This window comes from Drosophila rhopaloa, unplaced genomic scaffold, assembly GCF_018152115.1.
Source record: "Drosophila rhopaloa isolate 14029-0021.01 unplaced genomic scaffold, ASM1815211v1 contig_3, whole genome shotgun sequence".
Classification (NCBI taxonomy): Eukaryota; Metazoa; Arthropoda; class Insecta; order Diptera; family Drosophilidae; genus Drosophila; species Drosophila rhopaloa.
This window is the reverse complement of record NW_025335123.1, coordinates 16,628,725-16,647,422: the sequence shown is the minus strand read 5'-3', so window position 1 is coordinate 16,647,422 and position 18,698 is coordinate 16,628,725. Positions and strand designations below refer to the sequence as shown.

The 18,698-nt window shown below is 35.3% G+C and overlaps 5 protein-coding genes across 5 annotated transcripts in view; 3 read left to right on the top strand and 2 right to left on the bottom strand.

Annotated features, from left to right (window-relative positions):
• Nucleotides 1-18: 18 nt before the first annotated feature.
• LOC108051113 (fibrinogen-like protein 1) lies at nt 19-1,228 on the bottom strand. Its single transcript, XM_017133080.2, has 2 exons — nt 322-1,228; nt 19-267 (listed from the first exon to the last, which is right to left on the bottom strand). Exons 1-2 carry the CDS (start codon nt 1,173-1,175, stop codon nt 126-128), a joined length of 996 nt encoding a protein of 331 aa, XP_016988569.1. The 5' UTR covers nt 1,176-1,228; the 3' UTR covers nt 19-125.
• Nucleotides 1,229-1,822: 594 nt separating this feature from the next.
• On the top strand, nt 1,823-2,730 carry LOC108051092. The gene is made up of 3 exons (XM_017133044.2): nt 1,823-2,075; nt 2,133-2,204; nt 2,264-2,730. Exons 1-3 carry the CDS (start codon nt 1,900-1,902, stop codon nt 2,595-2,597), a joined length of 582 nt encoding a protein of 193 aa, XP_016988533.1. The 5' UTR covers nt 1,823-1,899; the 3' UTR covers nt 2,598-2,730.
• A 922-nt stretch (nt 2,731-3,652) lies between these two features.
• LOC108051081 (40S ribosomal protein S28) lies at nt 3,653-4,205 on the bottom strand. Its single transcript, XM_017133032.2, has 2 exons — nt 3,910-4,205; nt 3,653-3,846 (listed from the first exon to the last, which is right to left on the bottom strand). Exon 1 carries the CDS (start codon nt 4,125-4,127, stop codon nt 3,930-3,932), a length of 198 nt encoding a protein of 65 aa, XP_016988521.1. The 5' UTR covers nt 4,128-4,205; the 3' UTR covers nt 3,653-3,846; nt 3,910-3,929.
• A 1,101-nt stretch (nt 4,206-5,306) lies between these two features.
• Nucleotides 5,307-8,336, top strand: LOC108051129 (translocon-associated protein subunit alpha). Its single transcript, XM_017133110.2, has 3 exons — nt 5,307-5,536; nt 6,328-7,044; nt 7,491-8,336. The coding sequence occupies exons 1-3, from the start codon at nt 5,473-5,475 to the stop codon at nt 7,616-7,618; spliced, it is 909 nt and encodes a 302-aa protein (XP_016988599.1). The 5' UTR covers nt 5,307-5,472; the 3' UTR covers nt 7,619-8,336.
• Nucleotides 8,337-8,746: 410 nt separating this feature from the next.
• LOC108051130 overlaps nt 8,747-18,698 on the top strand; it is a 52,231-nt gene continuing 42,279 nt past the window's right edge. The window contains exon 1 of the mRNA XM_017133111.2: nt 8,747-9,177. The gene's annotated coding sequence lies outside the window, so the exon portion shown is untranslated. The remainder of the gene's footprint in view (nt 9,178-18,698) is intronic.

Below are 18,698 nucleotides of genomic sequence, written 5' to 3'. Positions count from 1 at the left end.
TTTAACATTATATACAAATACTTTTAAAGTTTTCTTTTAATAGAGCAAATTTATTTAAACAACCTGTTCAAAGGTCTATATGGTATATCTTTCATAATAAAGTTTAAAAGATTGAACATTTGTGCTCATATGGTTCTGGGCCTAATCAGAATTTCAACAGAGGTAAGCGATATATTGTAGTCGTACTCATGCATGGAGCCCCAAAGAATACCATACTTTTCATTGCTTTCTCTTGTACCATTTTTATAGTACATTCCATTAAGCGAACTGCAAATTTAAATGGTTAGTGCAATAGTTTAATTTTAATTTAAGTAATAATACCTATATGCACATTTATTGAACCACCAACCTCCAGGGTGATTTTCAGCGCAATTTGAATCCGACTCGTCATTATCTCGATCAAATGTGCTGAACTTGCTTTTTTCATGATATTTTAACGAATCTTCGGCTGTACCAGAATACCGTCCTAACATTTTAAGTTCATAAGACTCTTCTTCGCTACCAATAATAAAATCATCGTATTTAGCGTATTTATTGGTCCCATCAACTTTCCCAAGCTTGATGTACAATGCGTGTGGTTGCATACTGGTTAGTATGTGAATTTTTTCTAGCCCAATGAAAAACTCGCCTTTTATGTCCCCAAACCCATTTTTGTAGTCTTCCCAGGTTCGATTGAAGTTCTCGGATCCGTCAAAACGTCTCTGAATCACTGTCCATCCTGGAGTAGGTGCAACACACGGCACTTTAAAGGATTCCATGCCTCGCGGCTTTATTTGGTAAATGCCATTGGAACCGGTTAGGGGACATGTCTCTGGCAAAAATTCCTCCTGATTGGATCCTTCAGATATCGTTTTCTTAAGCGATTCGATATGATTCTTTAGGTCAGAGATTTGCTCATCTTTGCTCTTCACTTTACTCTCGGAAATTGCCAACCGACTCTGCAGATCCTGAATAGTTTTTTCCATTGTATTTATATTGGCTTTTAGTTCATTGTTTGTATCACTTTCTTGTTTTAGCTGTACAAAATGGTCGAGAACGGGTTTGAAAACCCAAAAACAATACGAATTACATTCTTTTTTATCATTGGAATTTTCCTGCTGCAAATCTGCATCGGTTGAAGATAGTTCCCCCAAATTTAAAAACGTCAGAAAAATCACAAAAAATAGAGATTTCATTACGTTTACACTGTTTCACCTCCACCCAGATATAAACTGAACTGAATGTCCGATTCATATTATGTGTAATTTTATAAGATCAGCTTTTGTCAGTATATACATATAATAAAAGTATATAGTTAAAAGTAGAGATAGTGCTCGCAAGATAAGAAAGTGTATTTTTCAGAAAGCGCAATTTCATTGTTTTAACGTTTTGCATTGATTACTTAAATTTATGAAATTTATTTACAGTTATATGTTATTGCTTCGGCAATGAAGGAACCCAGTATGGGTCTATATTTTAAGATTTAGTACCAAATTAAATTATTTCATTTGAGAAGACCGTAAAGATAAACATTTATTTGCCAATTTGGAATAGCTTTAATTTACAAATATAACTTTTTTTTATTAATATAAGTTTTGTTCCAACAAAATTAATTTAAATCTTAATTATTATATGTATTTTCAAAATTATGGATTATATTTTGACCTCTTGCGAAATATTTCGCAGTTCTATTAAAAAAATATTAAATATTAAAATTTTTTGAGCTCAATTATGTGTCTTGACATAAATAAAAATATTAAATCATTTAATTTAATATTTTTAAAAATTTTACGATATATATCGACATCGGGACGTTTAGCAACACCTGGCCGCAGCATGTTCCACCATCGCCGCTAACTAACACTATGCCATGTGCCGCACAAATTACAGAATTTTGTTAACTTTTTAGGCATTTCCGCGATGTTATTGGCGCCAGATCGTTTGGAGCACTATAAAACCAATTTGGAGCAACAGCTAAAGCGTTTGGCCACCAGTATAAGGATTTACCAAGCGTTTAAATCATCTAAAACAACGGAATTGTCGAATCAAGCGAATCGTTTGTGGGAACTGAGTCAACGATATCGGCTGGTTAAGGGGTAAAAAAAACTCGATTTAAACTCGTAAAATTAAGCTGATATATCTTTTAATTATAGAACCAATCAAGCTGCCACTTTTGCCCTTCTTTCTGTGTGCCAGGATGCTTACCAAAACCTTCAGGACAGCATGTAAACGACTTAATCCTCGACAGAAACTCACCTGATTTCATTTATTTTCCATTTAACAGATTAACACTAGATTATAAGCTAGTGCAAATATCTGCCCAACTAAGCGATTTCGAGATAGAGTGCTTAAACCTAAGTCAAGAGCAAAATGAGACCAAAACTCCCGCAGTTTTAACAGAGTTTCGGAATTTCCTGAAGGAATCGCTGAAATTAATGCAGAATCACGTCAAATATCTGGAGCTTAATCTTCGCCAGCTACAACCCCAGTTTATGGCACCTGAATCCTATCTGGAGGCTTTCAAATCCGATCTGATAATGCCGGAACACACAGAAGCCCGGATTTCCCTGGGCTTGGCCAAAATTGAAAGACCGGCCAACTTTCCACTGAATTTGTAGTGTGAAGTCAACTTAATTACTAAAAGCGTATCTTATACATGCCATTGAGACAATCATTTCATATTTACATAAATATGTATATATGTTATAAATATGTTTGTTTAATGTTTTCATTAAAGCAACAATTTCCTGATTCTTTGTTATTTATATTTGCTATTGAGTTTAAAGCTTCGTACTTTTATTATTTGTGACAAAAGACTAAACATATTTTTGACAAAAAGAATACAGAATATAGTTTTAAGTATTAAAAAACAACAAATTTATAAAAAATATCAATTAATTATTTAATTATTTTGAAACGTATTTATGCATATTTTTTAGGCACAAGTTGCCAAAAAAACTTTATATGAAACTTCAAGCGGTGGGAAAACAAATAAATTATTTATAAATTTGACAAAATCATTTGAAAGTTTGAAAACTTTAAATTTAGGAAGTTTGCTTCAATAAGCTTTGTTTGATACATTTTTTCAAACTAGATATAGCAAACATACTCATATATTTTATTTAATCAATGGGAGTGATTGTTTTTTAAAAACCAAATAATTGTCAAGGAAAAACAAGCACCTTAGAAGCATTAAAAAACAGAAATATCTTGATTGCGGGAATGAACTAATAAATTTCTATGGAAAACTATTAATTCTTTTGGGACTTCATTTATAGATAGAGTCCTCGTACTAACAGATTTAAACTTAAAATAAGATCGCCCCTTTCCATCTAAAATTCATTTTCTTTTGAGAACTACTCATTTAATATGAGCAGTAGGCTCTACCTCAATTTCACAAGCATTTTTCGCATATTATTTAAGAAAGCCAATGTAATTGCACAATCCTTTCGTATATATCGATTTAGAGCCGTCCGCCCTATCGGCATGTTGCCATATAAAAATGCAATAGAAATGCTTTGCTATTTTTCAGAAAACCAAACATATTAGTCGGAAAGTAACAAAGCAATTGAGAAATTTGCACATTCCTGTCGCTTTTCTTGACAATTTTCACTAGTCACTCAACAAAAACAAAAAAAAAAGTCCGATAAATGAAACCAAAACACAGCTTTGATTGGTTTTTTTCTTTTCGTACAAAGGCGCTCCAATGCTCTCGAGATTTATTTAAAACACATTTTGGCTGTTTTCTGGCGAATTAGGTGTGTATTTTCATTTGTTTATAACGAATATGCAGCAGCCTCCGTCGGATTTCTCCGCATTACCTCCGCTCCAAAAAGCCGCGTGCAAAAACAGTGTGTATAAAAAGGTCTGTGGAAAGAAGATTAAAGGGTTACAAACTGGGTTTAATGGGGTTCAAACGATGTGACCTACCTTCTCGAGTGGGTCGCCAATTAGCGCAGCCTCCTGGCTTCGCGTTCAGACTCCAAAAGGGTCAGGATATCGCCCTCACGAACGGGTCCCTTCACATTCCGGATGATCTGGCGGTTCTGCTCGCCGATGAACTCCACTTTCACCTGGGTACACTGTCCCTGGGATCCGGTGCGACCCAGAACTTTCATCACGCGTGCCCAAACAACTGGTTTATCCATATTTAATCGCTAAATTCGCAGAGAATTCACGTGCAAGTTGCGCTTCAATTGACAGCCGCAAGCAAAAAGGAAGTTCAGCGGTTATCGGTGCGGCGACGTGAAGTTGGCTGCGCTCCAAGCGACGCGATAGGTGCGATAGACAGCGCTGCCAACTATCGATTAAACAGAGACGGCTATAAAATAGCCAAATTTTGAAAATTAAAAACCTTATAATTGTTTATATAAAAACAAAAGCGTTGTTTTTACAAATTTTATTGGTAACTAATTTACTACCCAATTTATTTTACTCGCTTAACGGTCTAAGCCATAGAGTAAACTTATATTATAGCGCTAAGCATACAATATATTCTTAAATTAGACGTCCGCTCTATTGGCATTTTTTCACTTAAATTCCAATAGAAGTTTGGTTTCTTGAAAAACTTCAAAGCTTTTTTATATTGTTCGCTTCCCTTGACAATTTTCACTAGTCAGTCACAAAAAAAGTACGTTAAATGGAACCAAAACATAGGTTTGATTGTTATTTTCTTTTGCTCTCGAATTGGAAACAAATAAATGGATAATAATAAATTGTTTAGTTTGGCTAATTGATTCTAGCAAATCAATAGACGCCGGCCAGTGAATAGTTGCCCAGGTCCAATGGACATTCAAGGATAGCCATATATTTATTTTTTTTAAATAGCAAGTGCGGTAGAATCAGCTAAGTTGGCAGCACTGTGTAGCCGTAACATCCGATAGGCAGAAAGTGTTATAAAACGCTGCATGTAGGTTTTACGGCGGCTGAAAATTGTTCTATGCTAGTAAAACTATATAATTAAGGCTATTTTTGTTATCTTATTGTGTAAGGATTTCTTGTTATTTGTATTTTTAGTGAACAAATTGCTCAAACACGAGTGTTGACAGTTGTGGCGTTTTGAAGCACTACCTCCCAAGTCAGAGTTGCCCAAGGGATGAAAAGAGAGCAAAATACTTGAAATATTGATTTAAATAATGAATTCAAGTATGAGGGAATGCATTTGCAATTATTTAATTAGTTGTTTAATTGATGGTTTGATAAGAGACAACATTTTCATAGGTGAAATAGGTGGTGAAAGATAAACTCACCGCCCCAAATGCGATGACCTGGCAACCCTAGACGTGGCACCACGTAGACATTTGACAGTGAAAGTCGTGTCGACTTCGTGCCCATTCGGCCTCTGTTTTCGCCGCTATTCCGCGTTTTCGTCACTCTATCATTTTCACTCGATCGCGAAGGTTGTGTGTGCGTGTGTTTTCCCCGATTTCCCAGCCGAAATTCCGTGTGCCGCGTATTTAATTGGAGCCAAATAGGAAAGGAAAAGCCAGCAAGATGAGGCATTTGATGTTCCTAATGCTGATGGTCCTGCCCATCGTTATTTGCACCTTCTCGGCGCGTAAGTAGAGTTCCCATTGAACACGAATCTCCGACAAATAACAATCGTTTCGGAAGGGGGGGCGGGGGTACGTCTACGTGGCATATGCACTTGCTACGTGGATTCTATGTTGGTGCTATAATCGATCAAAATCCACGGTTATCAAAGTATTTCGGCGATTTTCATTCATCTTAAGAGTCCGATTTGCATTAGCCCGTCGAAAAACTGTTGAGTTGGCATGATACCTCTCTCGCCCTCTCGCTCTTACTCGTGATTTGCGGGTTTTGGATGGGACATATTTCGGTTGTTTTTCAAGATCAACGCTTCAAACTTCAAACTATGTTTTTTATAAAGATTTCCAGCAATATAGCCAAATTTCATATAAATCTGTCAACTATATCCCACACTTGTCAAATAAATGCTGTTTTAAATTGATTTATAGAGCTGCTTCTCCATGTCAAGGTTTCAAACTATATTCCATTTTTGTTTAAGACGCTTTCAAGTCATCATCACTCTTTTTATATAAATCGTATAGCTATATGACCTAGTTACATATCAATATCAAGGTTATAAACTAATTAATAGACATTATTATTACAAACTCTACTTCCACGATTCTAAAGATAATGATGTATCATAAATATAAACATAATCATATTGTAGTTACAATATGTAAAGTATATCATTTCACTGATGTGCTCAAAATATTGTACTAATGTTGTTGATCCTCGGGGGCTACTATATTGTCATAATGAAAATACCATGTTTGCCCAAATCACATATTATAAGCTACTCTGTTTTCTATTTAACAGCCAACAAGTTTGGTGCCTATGCCGCCGAGGCGGTGGAGGACGACCTGGTTGACGTGGACAGCGAGGAGGGAGCAGTGACCGGCGAGGATGCGGAAGCGGATGAGGACAGCGACTCGGGGAGCAGCAGCTCGCCAAATGCGGACACCTACCTGCTCTTCACGAAGCCTCTGTACACACCTGGCCAGCAGTTGGATCTTCCCGGCGGCAAGCCCGTTGAGTTCCTGATCGGATTCACGAACAAGGGAGCCGAGGAGTTTGTGATCGAGACGGTGGAGGCCTCCTTCCGCTATCCCATGGACTTCAACTACTTCATCCAGAACTTCTCGGCGGTGGCCTACAACCGCGAGGTTAAGCCCGGCTTCGAGTCGACCGTTTCGTACACTTTCCTGCCCTCGGACCAGTTTGCCGGCCGTCCCTTCGGACTGAACATTGCTCTGGCCTACCGCGATGCCAATGGCATTCAGTACAACGAGGCTGTCTTCAACGAGACCGTGCTGATCTCGGAGGTCGATGAGGGTCTGGACGGCGAGACCTTCTTCCTGTACGTCCTGCTGGCAGGCATTGTTGTCCTGCTCCTTGTCATCGGACAGCAGTACCTGCTGGGCAGCTCCGGCAAGCGCAAGCGTGCCGCCGCCAAGAAGGTGATCGAGACTGGAACCGCCAACGACAGCAACATCGACTACGATTGGGTGCCCCAGGAAACGCTGCGAGCGCTGCGTAAGCATTGAAAACCAAAAGAAGCCGGGGACGGGGATTAACAGCACTAAAACTGCAAAAATCTCCAAATTGCTATATTATCACATTTATGCATATTGTTTATAGGCAAAAGTTAAAATTTAAAAGTATAGATCATTATAAGGCATTCAATTTGATTTTTGTAAAATCGCAGGAATCACCAGAAACCTCTTAATTGAACCGTGAAATAAGAAGCATTTAAACAGGGTGTAAATATGCAATTTCTTTAAATTCACATTTATAAAAAAATTACAAGAAATTCTAGAAATCTTTAAATTTTAGAAGTTGATATTTATTTAGTTGGAAAAGTCAAAAATATATTTAAATAGAATAAAAGTAATTAGTCTTTTCAACGTGCTATTATACCCACTCCGTCTCGATACGAATTCTTCAATGATACTTACATATGAATGTTTACCTTATTGCAGAGAAATCCCCGCCCAAGTCCAAGACGCCCAAGACCTCGCCAAAGCCCGGCAAGCAGGCCAGTCCCAAGGCCGCCAGCCAGCAGAGCCCCAAGCAGCGCAAGGTCAAGCGCTCCGCCGGCGACGACTAAGTCAATCCGCTCAAGACTGCACATATCCCAACAACACCAAGAGCGGCTGCGGCAACAACAACATCAGCGGCAGCCGGAGCAGCAACAGCAAACCCCCAACAAAACCCATTTTCATCCTGTAGGGAGCAGAGCATACAGTTTCGTAATTAATTAGTTATGTATATCATGTTCGATCATTTCTAGAGATACTATCATAATTTTTTTTTCGTCTATCGCGAGATTGTTAGTCTTTAACGAATAACGAATAACGAACCAATGTTTACACAGTTTTGTTTTAGAAATTTGAACTTTAAAATGCCCAACTGCACATACTCCAAACACGAAAAACAAACTAAAAATCCAACAAAAATGAAACCTATAGAAATTCCTTTGTGAAATTGTCTTCGTTTGTTGAAGACACATTATAGAAAGAGGAGCAGCTTAGAGAATGAGTCGAACTATAAGGAATATGTGAAAATGGATTGATTGAGATGTAAGGCAACAAACCCTTCCAACTGTACGATAAATTTAAATTAGTCCTATTATTACAAATCAATTTGTGTTTTAATTTGCATTTGCCCATCCAATTCCGATCTTGACTGTCATTCTTTTTCTGTTAGGAAGGATAGATGTTGAAGTGAGTTTTTTTTAGCTAGAGAAGTCGCAGGAAGTCGACCGAAGAATAAGGAAAAAATTTTCTTACAACAAAAAAACATCAATAAAATTTGAAAAAAATATATACAATTTTCCGTTTTTATTTGGAGTTTTTGGGGTATCTTGCAATAAATGGATTTTTGTGTTTATAAGTAAGGTCTTGAGTGTTTATAATTGACCAACATTATTAAAAATCGTAAATCATTACTTGGAAAAAACGAGATTTCAAGAAAGAACTCGCTTTGACTGATAGTTTTGTAATTCTTAAAATATTTTGTCTTTAAAAATATGAATAAGAAAAGAAAAACAATTTTATTTTCTATTTAAGACCTTTCTTAATATTCCTTTTTGCTTTTTGTCGCCATCTGGCGGCAGAAATCGTAACTTTTGTCATTGAATTTGCACCTGCTAAACTTTCTTTTTTTCGGAGCTTTCACCGCTGTTAGCCTTTGCCAATTGAACAGGCCAGTTAACAGGGCTGTTAAGGACATAACAACTTGTTGTCCTGCCGCTGTTAAAGATTCGAATCGCCCGTTTGAACTCATTCGTCAACAGACTCTCGTGCGGTGCGGTTCTCAGCCTCAGCCTCTAAATTCTACAGCTCAAATCACAGTCGGAATTCTCTGGTCACTGGTCACTGGTCACAGTTCACAGTCGCACAGTTACTGCTTTTTCCGGTTTTCGAAATAATTTTCGAAAGTGCTGAACAAATTTTTTTTTGGTTATTGTGCTAAGATAAGAAATTGAATATATAAAGCTTTGGCAAGTGAGCCAAAAGCGTTCTGAATAGCGTTTTTCCAATTCAAGAAACGACCGAGCCGAAGTGAAAGTGTGTGTGGCAAATATTTGAATCCCATTTGCGTTTCAAATCGGAGGAGGATTAAGCGGAGAAAGCTTGAGAGACAGAGAAAACACCGCAGTCAAAGGTAAGTGGAGTGCTTGACAAAAGTAAATATGACGGATTCCTGTGTAGACAGGGACACATTCGTACCAAGAGACCCATGTTTGCCAAAACCAAATGATATAAATTAGACAGCCTCTGATTAAAAAAGGTTTTAAAAGGAATTGGGTTTGAAGTGAAACTTTCAAAAGCGAATCGTAAGTTTTTTCAGTCTTACACAAAAATTATAATTGTCATAAAATATAAATAAATTGGATAAAGCATTATTAGTGGATCCCTTCCTCCAAATTTTAATAGTTAAGTATGAAAAAGTTTTATAACTTATTAAAAATTAGAAAAATTTAAAAATCCTTATAATTTGTTGATAAATACTTAAGAATTTTAATAATTGCACTCAGAAAACATTGATAATACATTTGTAATATTACTGAATACAGTTTACATTTTAAATTATTTAAAGCGGAAACGGATTAAATTTTGTAAGTTGTTGTTTTTAAATTTAATTTCGGAGTGAATTCTAACACCAAGTAATTTACAATTTTTGATTCCGAGTTTATTTTGAGTAATATAAACATAATTAAATAAACAAATATCCTAAGATCAATAAGTAATTTTGAAAATATAAAAAATGAAAAGCTTAGAATATTGAACATATGTGTTAAAGACAAAATAAACAGAAAGTGTCAACCTTTTTCATTGACTTGATCCTGCTAAATTCCTGAGCGAAAATAATTCCTTTAGAGAAAATCTTAAAAGAAATATGTTAAATATCATTGGCTTAATGTAAGCAATGAATTCATTCATGTCCTAGTAGGTGCGTGCACATGTTTACTTATTTAGCCCAGCATTTGTTTGTCTTTCAACAAAATGGTTGACTTGAATCGAGTCGAGTTTGGTTTACAGCCAACTTTCCAGGGAAAGAAATTGAAGTGAATTAATTACCTCTTCAGGCTTGAATTCGTAATTAATTCGCTCTTGTTCCTGCTCGTCGTGTGGCTCCTTCTAATTCGTCTTATAAATCATGTTGGTTGAGCGGAGGAATTAGAGGACCGAAGGGAAAGGTGAGTTCCTTTGGCGGGATACCAATTTGAAATGCAAAGACATTTTAAAGTCGTCGGAAATCTGGGAAAAAGATTATTTTGCAGGAAAATAAAAAGTCTCAAATTACGTTTTCAACTTCCACATTTATTTCGGCGTCTCTACAGTTTAAAGCTTTTAGTTGCGAATTTGAAATAGTTTTACCATAAAAACTTTGTTCTTAATTGGAATTTAGTTTTGCAATAATTGGTGAAATAGTTTCATATATGTAGGTAAGCTGTATTTTGTAATGCGAAAAAATAGTTTTTAAGACAAATGAAAAAAACTATGTTATAAACAATTTAAAGCTGCGTCAGCAATGAAAGTTTTAAAATAGTTGTTAACATTTGTTAAAAATATTTAAATTGGATAATTTATAAACTTTTAAAAAGGGGTTTTTTAATTGATAAGACTATTAAAATTGTAAAATCTAAACTAATGTGTAAATTTCTTATGTTATGAAATGTGTAAGCCGATTTTTTGTCTTTTTTTTGTTTAATTTTAAAAATGTATTCATTTTCAGCTAAAATCATTTATAATAATTTGTAATCACTTTTTAAAAGCCAAATCTGGAAAAGGAACCATTTAAAATAATTAAAAGTGTTTAACTTTCCCAGTTTTATATTTTGCACAAGTGTGGTTTCTCATTTTGGGGTTGGCTAAAAGAGTTGCTGTCATTTGTGTATTTATTTTGGTTTTGCTTCTGTTTTGGTTTTTCTTTCGGGAAGGGGTGCAAATAATTTTCAAGCAATTTTACTTAATTGCCTTTTGCAGATAATAAATCATTTTCTTTGCAATTTGCGCCGACATCAAAAACCCGCACTTAAGTGGAGGTCTCCGCAGAATTCAGCCGCCTCCTGTTTTTGTTGGCCTTCATACCCGCCCCTTGCCGCCCCCTTTATCTACTTTCACCCCCTTTCACCCGCTTTCACTCGCTGCTCAATCAGACCTTAAGATGGCCTTAGTTGGTTGCTCCTTTTTTGTGTGACGCTATCTGCTTTTTGCTAATTAACTTGGCTTGTTGCCTGTTGCCACAAATACAAATATAGACAAGGACATATCCACAGCACACACACACACACAAACGCAGGAAAGAAAGTGTGTCTCGCACACATAGAAAAGTTGAAAAAGCAACGTTTTGAATTTCTTTGAATTTCGAAAATCTCATTAAAATGTTCGCCAAGTCTAAAGGAAATGAGAAAAATCAAGCAGGAAAAACCCTTTCGACCACGCCCCTAAAAGGTGTCCTGGGCCAAAAATTGATTGTAGTTGACATTTTATTGTTTTCTTGGGTTTATTTATACGATACTTTGTTAAACACAACGGCAAAAAAGTGAAAATGAAAGTTAAGCAAACCGGGATATGAGAAATCAAATTTGTTTTTGCGTTTTCGAAAATTGTAGGTAATTTATAATGATATATGAGGTGTAAAAGACCGAAATGAGACCTTTTTGTGGACAGTGAATTAAACCAAAATTTCAAATGGCTCAAGGACAAAAGAAATTACTAAAAAAATAGGACGATTAAAAAAGCAAGTATTGAAAGGAAAAAAATGTCTAATAGAAAGTACCAAAAAGTGATTGAAAAATGGAAAACGAAGAAAGAAAGTAAGGAAGAAAAATCGATTAAGGAAACGCAAAGAATACTGAATGCCAAAGGAAAATTTCGGAAAGAATAGGAAATTGAAAAATGACAAGCACATGAAAAAAAGAGAAAAGAAGGGAATAATTATGAGTGAAGAAGGAAATTGATAAACACCGAAAAGGAAATCTAGTGCAACGTTAGGTGAAAAAATTTGCATAAAAACCGCAGAGACAAAGAATTTTGCCTTCAAAATAACAACTGTAGTACCATACATTTTAAAGTGCTAATATTCGAAGTTATTAAAGATAAATAACAGGAACATAATGACGATGATGAATATTCGCAAACGATTTAATGTGGCCTCCTCCTCTTTACTTCCCGTTCAGAAAGCCCGGATTTCACCATTATGTACCGCACTGTAGTCGAATTGAAATATGAAATTATAATTGCATTTGCATATTGGGCGGGCTAACACAAAAGATTTCCAAAAATACTCGCAGACAAAAGTCCCCCAGATGAATCAAGGCCCCCTTAACCACCCATTTCACCTATGACCCCAATCCCAAAGCTCTCCAAACATGTGCGATGACAACATTTTCCACACCCGAAACAAGAATGAAAAATGATAATTAAATAACAACTAACAGGCGGAATGTACGGAGTGGGCAGGGTAAGGAAAATTAAGGCGACTCTGGAAAAACGAGGTGTGGGTTGTGGGTTAAGGGCTGAGCTTCTAATTCACTTGCCTGACCATCTAAAGTTTTTCATTCTGAATATTCTGACCAGCATGGATAAGCACAGTGGGAAATATATTTAAAATATATTTAACGATTAATAAGTTTATTATTTTAAACATTTAAACTAAAGCTTCTGTTTTAATTTACATTATATAAGTTGAATATAAAAATTCAAAATATAAATTTAAAAAAATTTAAAATCAATATAACTTTATAAAAATTATTTTATTTAACTTATGGTCCAAAAATTTCAGAAACATCTTAGTTTCATATGATTTAGGACCATCTCAAAGTTATTTAAGATTTTTTTTGTTCATAAAATTTTGCAAAAATAGGTGTTATTGTTATTATTATTATAATAATGCACAGCAGAGGCGTAGTGGTTGATAAAACACGTGTGTTAAATTCAAAAATCTAAACTTTTATTCAACTTCCAGACTCGCTGGATAAATGGGGTGCTAAGCGGGTGGGCGGGGGCTTCGGAAGACGTACAAGTAAAGTAGAGTAAGGCAGCGTTAAGTTAAGCAGAGACGACAACTTTTTTGTGCATGATAACGACAACAACACAACACTAATGGCCATGTATGTATTTGCACGACTCCTACACATGTGCCTGTTTGTGTGGCTTTCTCCCCGCTCATGTGTGTGTGTATATGTGTATATGTGGCTTTCTCCCAGCACATGTGTGTGTGACAGGCGGCTGTCACTTGTAATGCGGTACGCAACAAGAAAAAGGAAAGGGGCCAAAAGGGAAAGGAGTGGCAAAGAAAAACCATGGGAAAACTATTTCCCGACATTCGGATTCCTCGTGTGCGGAAAACTGAAAAACCCCTAATGATACAAATACGGGAAACTGGAATAGTTCACAACAGCAATTAGGTATTAAACAACTGAAAATATAACCAAGGCATCCAAGCATTAAACAACTTTTGACAGTTTGTACAAATAGGATTGGCTCTCCTCCTTTTTAGTTATTAATGAACAATTTCCTCTTTTTCTTTGTTGGTAGTAATGTTTTTAAACAATAAAGCAAATAAATAATAAAGTTATCTGAAAAAATTGACATTGGTATTTAAGTTGTACTTATTATTAAACTAATTTGAATATAAGTCTTTTTGAGTAAAAGCTAGATAATGATAAACATAATTATTAGATAATTATTAAATAATTAGATTTTCATTTCTGTAAGCAAGTTTAAAACAATATTCTTGAAATAAAAACTTTATATGTTTTGGTAGAAAATCATTGAGAAATAGTCTGACAATCAATTTCAAATTTCATAAATAAATTATAGTTATGTAACTATTTTGGTAGTACGTTTCAATCAAATAATAAATAAATGAATGCTTAGGAAGCCACTTCAATTTCTGTTTAATTCAAGTGACTTAAATACTTGTTAAACTTGTGACAAAGTCAGTTTAATTCAAAAAAGTGCTCCAGAATGCGAGCTTAAAGTGCCTTTTAACTATGTCCATGGCAGGGCCTGGTTATACCCTGTTGAGTTCCATAACAAAACAGTAAAATATCATGTCTCGAAACAATAACTCACACACATGCACACAGAGAAAAGCGGGTAAACAATGCCATTGCCTGAACAATTTCAAAGCCGAATGGGAACGAGATACGGGGGCGAAAGGAATTGTTGTTTGTCACCGCTGCCTTTGCTGAGCGAGTGCAATATTCATAAATTTTTGAAATAAATGTTTACAGACACTTTGCACGATTTCGCATATTTTTTTTCTTATTTTTTCCTCCCCTCTTTTGTTGTTGCGCAACGCACTTGATGCAGATGAGATATATCCCTGAATGGCGCGAAAAATGGCTGTGTGTGTGTGTGTGTGTGTGTGTGTGCGTGTGTGTTAGTCTAGCTCATCTGCATAGGTGAGTGTGCTGGCATATAGTTCATTTACTTATTCATGCCCCTTCATTTGCATCGAATGCGACCCGCATTCGCAAGAGTTTCCACAATTTTCCGACTTTTCACTGTTGTCACATCGAATCGCAATCAGTTATCTATCAGTCGACAGTTCCGCAACTCGACATCAAATCGACATCGTCGATTTGCCACATTTCTAGCTTGAGGTTGCCATTTGTAATTGCCAATGAAAGTATTTCAATATTGTCTTATTATTAAATAAAAAAATCTTTAGCCTATAATTAAATACACTAGCGGAAGTTTTAATTTTAATATCCTTAAAAAACATTACAAATTTTGATTAATAACTCAAATTTTATTTCATACACTGAATTAGTGTTAAAGAAATATATATTATATTATTAATATTTTAATATAATATTTTGCAAAAAAAAATACACTTTTAATGAATATTTGTCTATGCTGTTTAAAGAACGATTTTTTAACAAGCAAGTAGTACGATTTCATTAAAAGAAACTACAAAAATGTTTGTAGTTTTTATAAATATGTTATAGAACTTATCAAAAGTTTAAGTGCTTAGAAATTAAATCTGTTGAGAGAAATAAAAAAAATGAGCTTGGCTATTTTACATACTTGGTCTTTTTCTGGAAATAGAGATATAGGGGTAGTGATAGTGGCAAAGCTCAAAGGGAATTTCTGGACGAGTACTGTGCATGTTTCATCAGGATTGCACACCGAGAGCAGCGCAGCATCAATTAAACACTTTTCTGCCATGGCTAACACTAAAAATAAAAATAACTAGGGGAAAGCAGCAGCAGGACGGGTAATAAAATATTTACAAAAAATAAAAATGCCGGACAGCAAAGTGAGCGCTCTCGTTAAACGAAGGAAAGCGGGAAAGAGACGGGGCCACTTGCCGAAGTGCCCTTTGCCGGCTGGGGTGCGAATGAGATGGGGCTAGGTGGGCGGGAACGAGAGGGAATCAATGTTCAAGTGGACTGAGCTGCATAAGTGCATCCGTTGAGCGCTGCTCCTTGAACATTTTTTAGCTGATTCGTTTATGCTATTTACCCAACTTCCACTGCCAAGTACACAATTTTGTTCCACTTTTGATACCCTGTAATGGTGCAATAAATGGGGAAGTTAAGATCCATCGTTTAACTCGATATTTCAAGTTTTAGGATTTTTTTCTTTTATGTGTTTGAAAGATTGGAGGGCTTGAATCTATGGTTGAAAATATTGACATTTTGAAAACTACTAAACCTTGTTTTCAACATCAAAATGTCTAGAAAAAAATTAAATATCTAATTTATTATGATTAAATAAGAAAATCTGAGATTATTAAAATATTTATACCATGCTTCAAGCCTTGATAAAATATTTATATATTGATATTTTTACCATTTTCAGTACTGGGTAACAAATAGTCCATTTGCTTGAAATTGTATGATAACTTTCGCCCAAAAAGGGGCGGAGCTAATTCGATTAGTTGAAGGAGTCCGAAGGGCTGCAGGAAATGCAATCCATTTGTAGCCTACTTTTTCGGGCAGCCTCGTTAAACATAGTAACTTTTATATTGGGTTTTCCGAGATGGAAAACCTAAAACTTGATTTGTTGCCTACATTTGGAGGCCACACTTGATTTGTAGCCGCTTCTTATTCGATTTTATTTGGGAATCTCTGGCTCGCTTTAACCACCGGAATTTCCCGATTTCCCCATTTCGTTTTTGGCCAGATTCTTCTATGGGCTTTAAGTGGCCATTAGTTTTCATTTACAAATGTTTTTTTGGTTTGCCTGCGTGTGTGGATATATATATATTTGTATGGTTAGCCCGCAGTTATTTGCTTAACTTCAAACAAAAGTCTGTCTGCAACGACACCAATTATCCGTCGAGGAGGTCCAAAAAAAATAAGAGTATTTTCGTTTTTTTTTTTTTGGGTCCGCCTGGCCCTTTTTTAATTACACGATGTGTGTAGCAGAGAGTCCTTGTGGGTCTGGCAAAATATTTTACGCTTGATGTGGCAGCAACCAGGGCAATAACTAGGCACACATTCTGTTGGCCAAAATTCGGCAACAAACTGGACACGAAATTAAAAAAAATGGCTATGGAAATGATCGGAGATACGGCACATTTGTATGCTTAATTAAATACATTTTTTAGAAATTTGTTTATGGATGCCGATTACATTTTTATTGACTAGAGCGACCGAGAACTTTTTATTTTCCGCTTTAGAACTATTAATCATATAAGTTATTTTAGTGCTTTACCATTCGCTGGCTGTATCTCGTTTTTCCCTTGGGCTTAATGAGTTTCTGTTTTTTTTTTGGGAATGCACATCGAAAATTTCATATTTATTAAATGCTTATCAAATTTATTCCATCTCTTTTTGTATACATTTTTCGCCATTCTCTTTTATGCTTAACATAGAGTTTTATTCTTCTTCATCTTCTGTAGAAGTGTTCTTAAGTTCAAGACCTGCTGAGCTTGAGAATTTAATTTGTTTATTTTCATAAGGACTTAAGTTTATGATGGTTTCTTATATTCTTTTTTTCTTACATAATTATCTAATTAAAATTGATTGCAGTGTAGGATTTGATCAAAAGAAAACCGAAGAAATAAGTTTTAAAATGGTTTTCTTTTCTGATTTTCTTAAGCGACGGTTTTACTGCTGTATAATTATATACATAATGGTGTCTAGTTGTTCTTCCAAAGACATACTTTTAAAGATTTATTTGAAATGTTGCATGTACTTTGTTCTTTTTTCAGTGTGTCATATAAAGGGTATTTTCGTTACACTCAAGGCTAGGACCTTGATAACTTGCGACCTCGAAATTCTACACCATCAACAACATTTTTGCTCCGTTTTTTTACTCGTTAAGCTGAGGGCACATCCCTCGATGGGATCAACTTTCATGCGATTGTGATTTCTTAATTGCTTTGTTTGGCCCCACAGGCAAAAAGGGGTTAAGGCGTGTGAATGAGGCAAAAAGGATTAAATTGTTTTGCTGTCATTTTAATATATATATTTTTTTTTGCAACCATTGTCATGCATAATCAGATAATCAGCTTATTACAATTCATTTTCAGTGCGTTTGTTTTTATGTTGCTACCGCACACAATGGTCTAAATTGATTTTAACCCCCGGCAGCCCCCGAGGGGCCGTCTTGTTCCGTCCACAATCAAGGCTCTGCAAATATCAACTTGCAACTTGTTTGCTCGAAACTTTCAATGAACATTGCATACTTATGGCAGGCGCATTGATTGGCTCTAGCTGTACCACCCATCTCTTGGGAAAAGCAATTTTCATGGGGTAAAATTGCACTATGTTTCACTCTCGGCGGGCCTATGCGGCGTATACGTGATATTCACTACTTGAACTAGCCTCTTATCAAGCATACTCCGCATGGACATCAAGTGAAATTTAGAGACCAGAATGATATCAACAAAATATAAATATTGTAACCAAAAATGTATTAGAGTTTTTTTTCTAACAAAATAAAGTGTATTTGTTGTTTAAATACGTAAGTATTTATTAACGTTGTAAAGTATTTAATATTTTAAAGTGTAAACAATTGTAAAGTAATTTGTAGAACTTTTTTTTAGGGAATTGAGGGAAAAAGTAAGAAGCATTCTATCTTTAGGTTATAAGCTTGCAGTTCGCTTTTGTTCCGCCGAGTGCGTTGAAAATCTCTCGGGCTGCCCGGATCCTTCCTTCGTCCTTTACCGCCATCCGCTGGATCCAATTGTCCACTTTCTCCATTGGATGGCAGCTGAGCTTGCCATTTTTTGTTACAAAACTTTTGGAGGCAACAACAAAAAATAAAAGAAATTGGAATTAAAAAGAATTATGCAGCCTAGCGCTACTTAGTAACTCTGAAAATGATATAACAGGATAATAAACTTTTTAGAGAAAAAGAATTTCAATTGCCTACGTTGACTAACACTTTTAAAGTGTTTGCAAAGTGCATTTTTGTTGGCACTTAACTTTTATTATAGAAAATAGTTTATCATTTTATTACATAGTTACCCTAAATAATATGTGAATGTAATGGTAAAGACGTAGAATGCTTTTTAGAGTTATTGAATAAAATTGTCTTAACAATATATTAGCTTAACTGAACATTGACTAATTTAAATCTATTTTACATAAAATGAAATTAGGTTGACATTTTCTTAGTTCCATTTGGTATAAGTGGTCTGAAAGCTTAAACAATGCATCTTTTATCGTGGTTTTATTTTGTTTAAAAGGGAACTAAAAGTAGTTTAGAGTC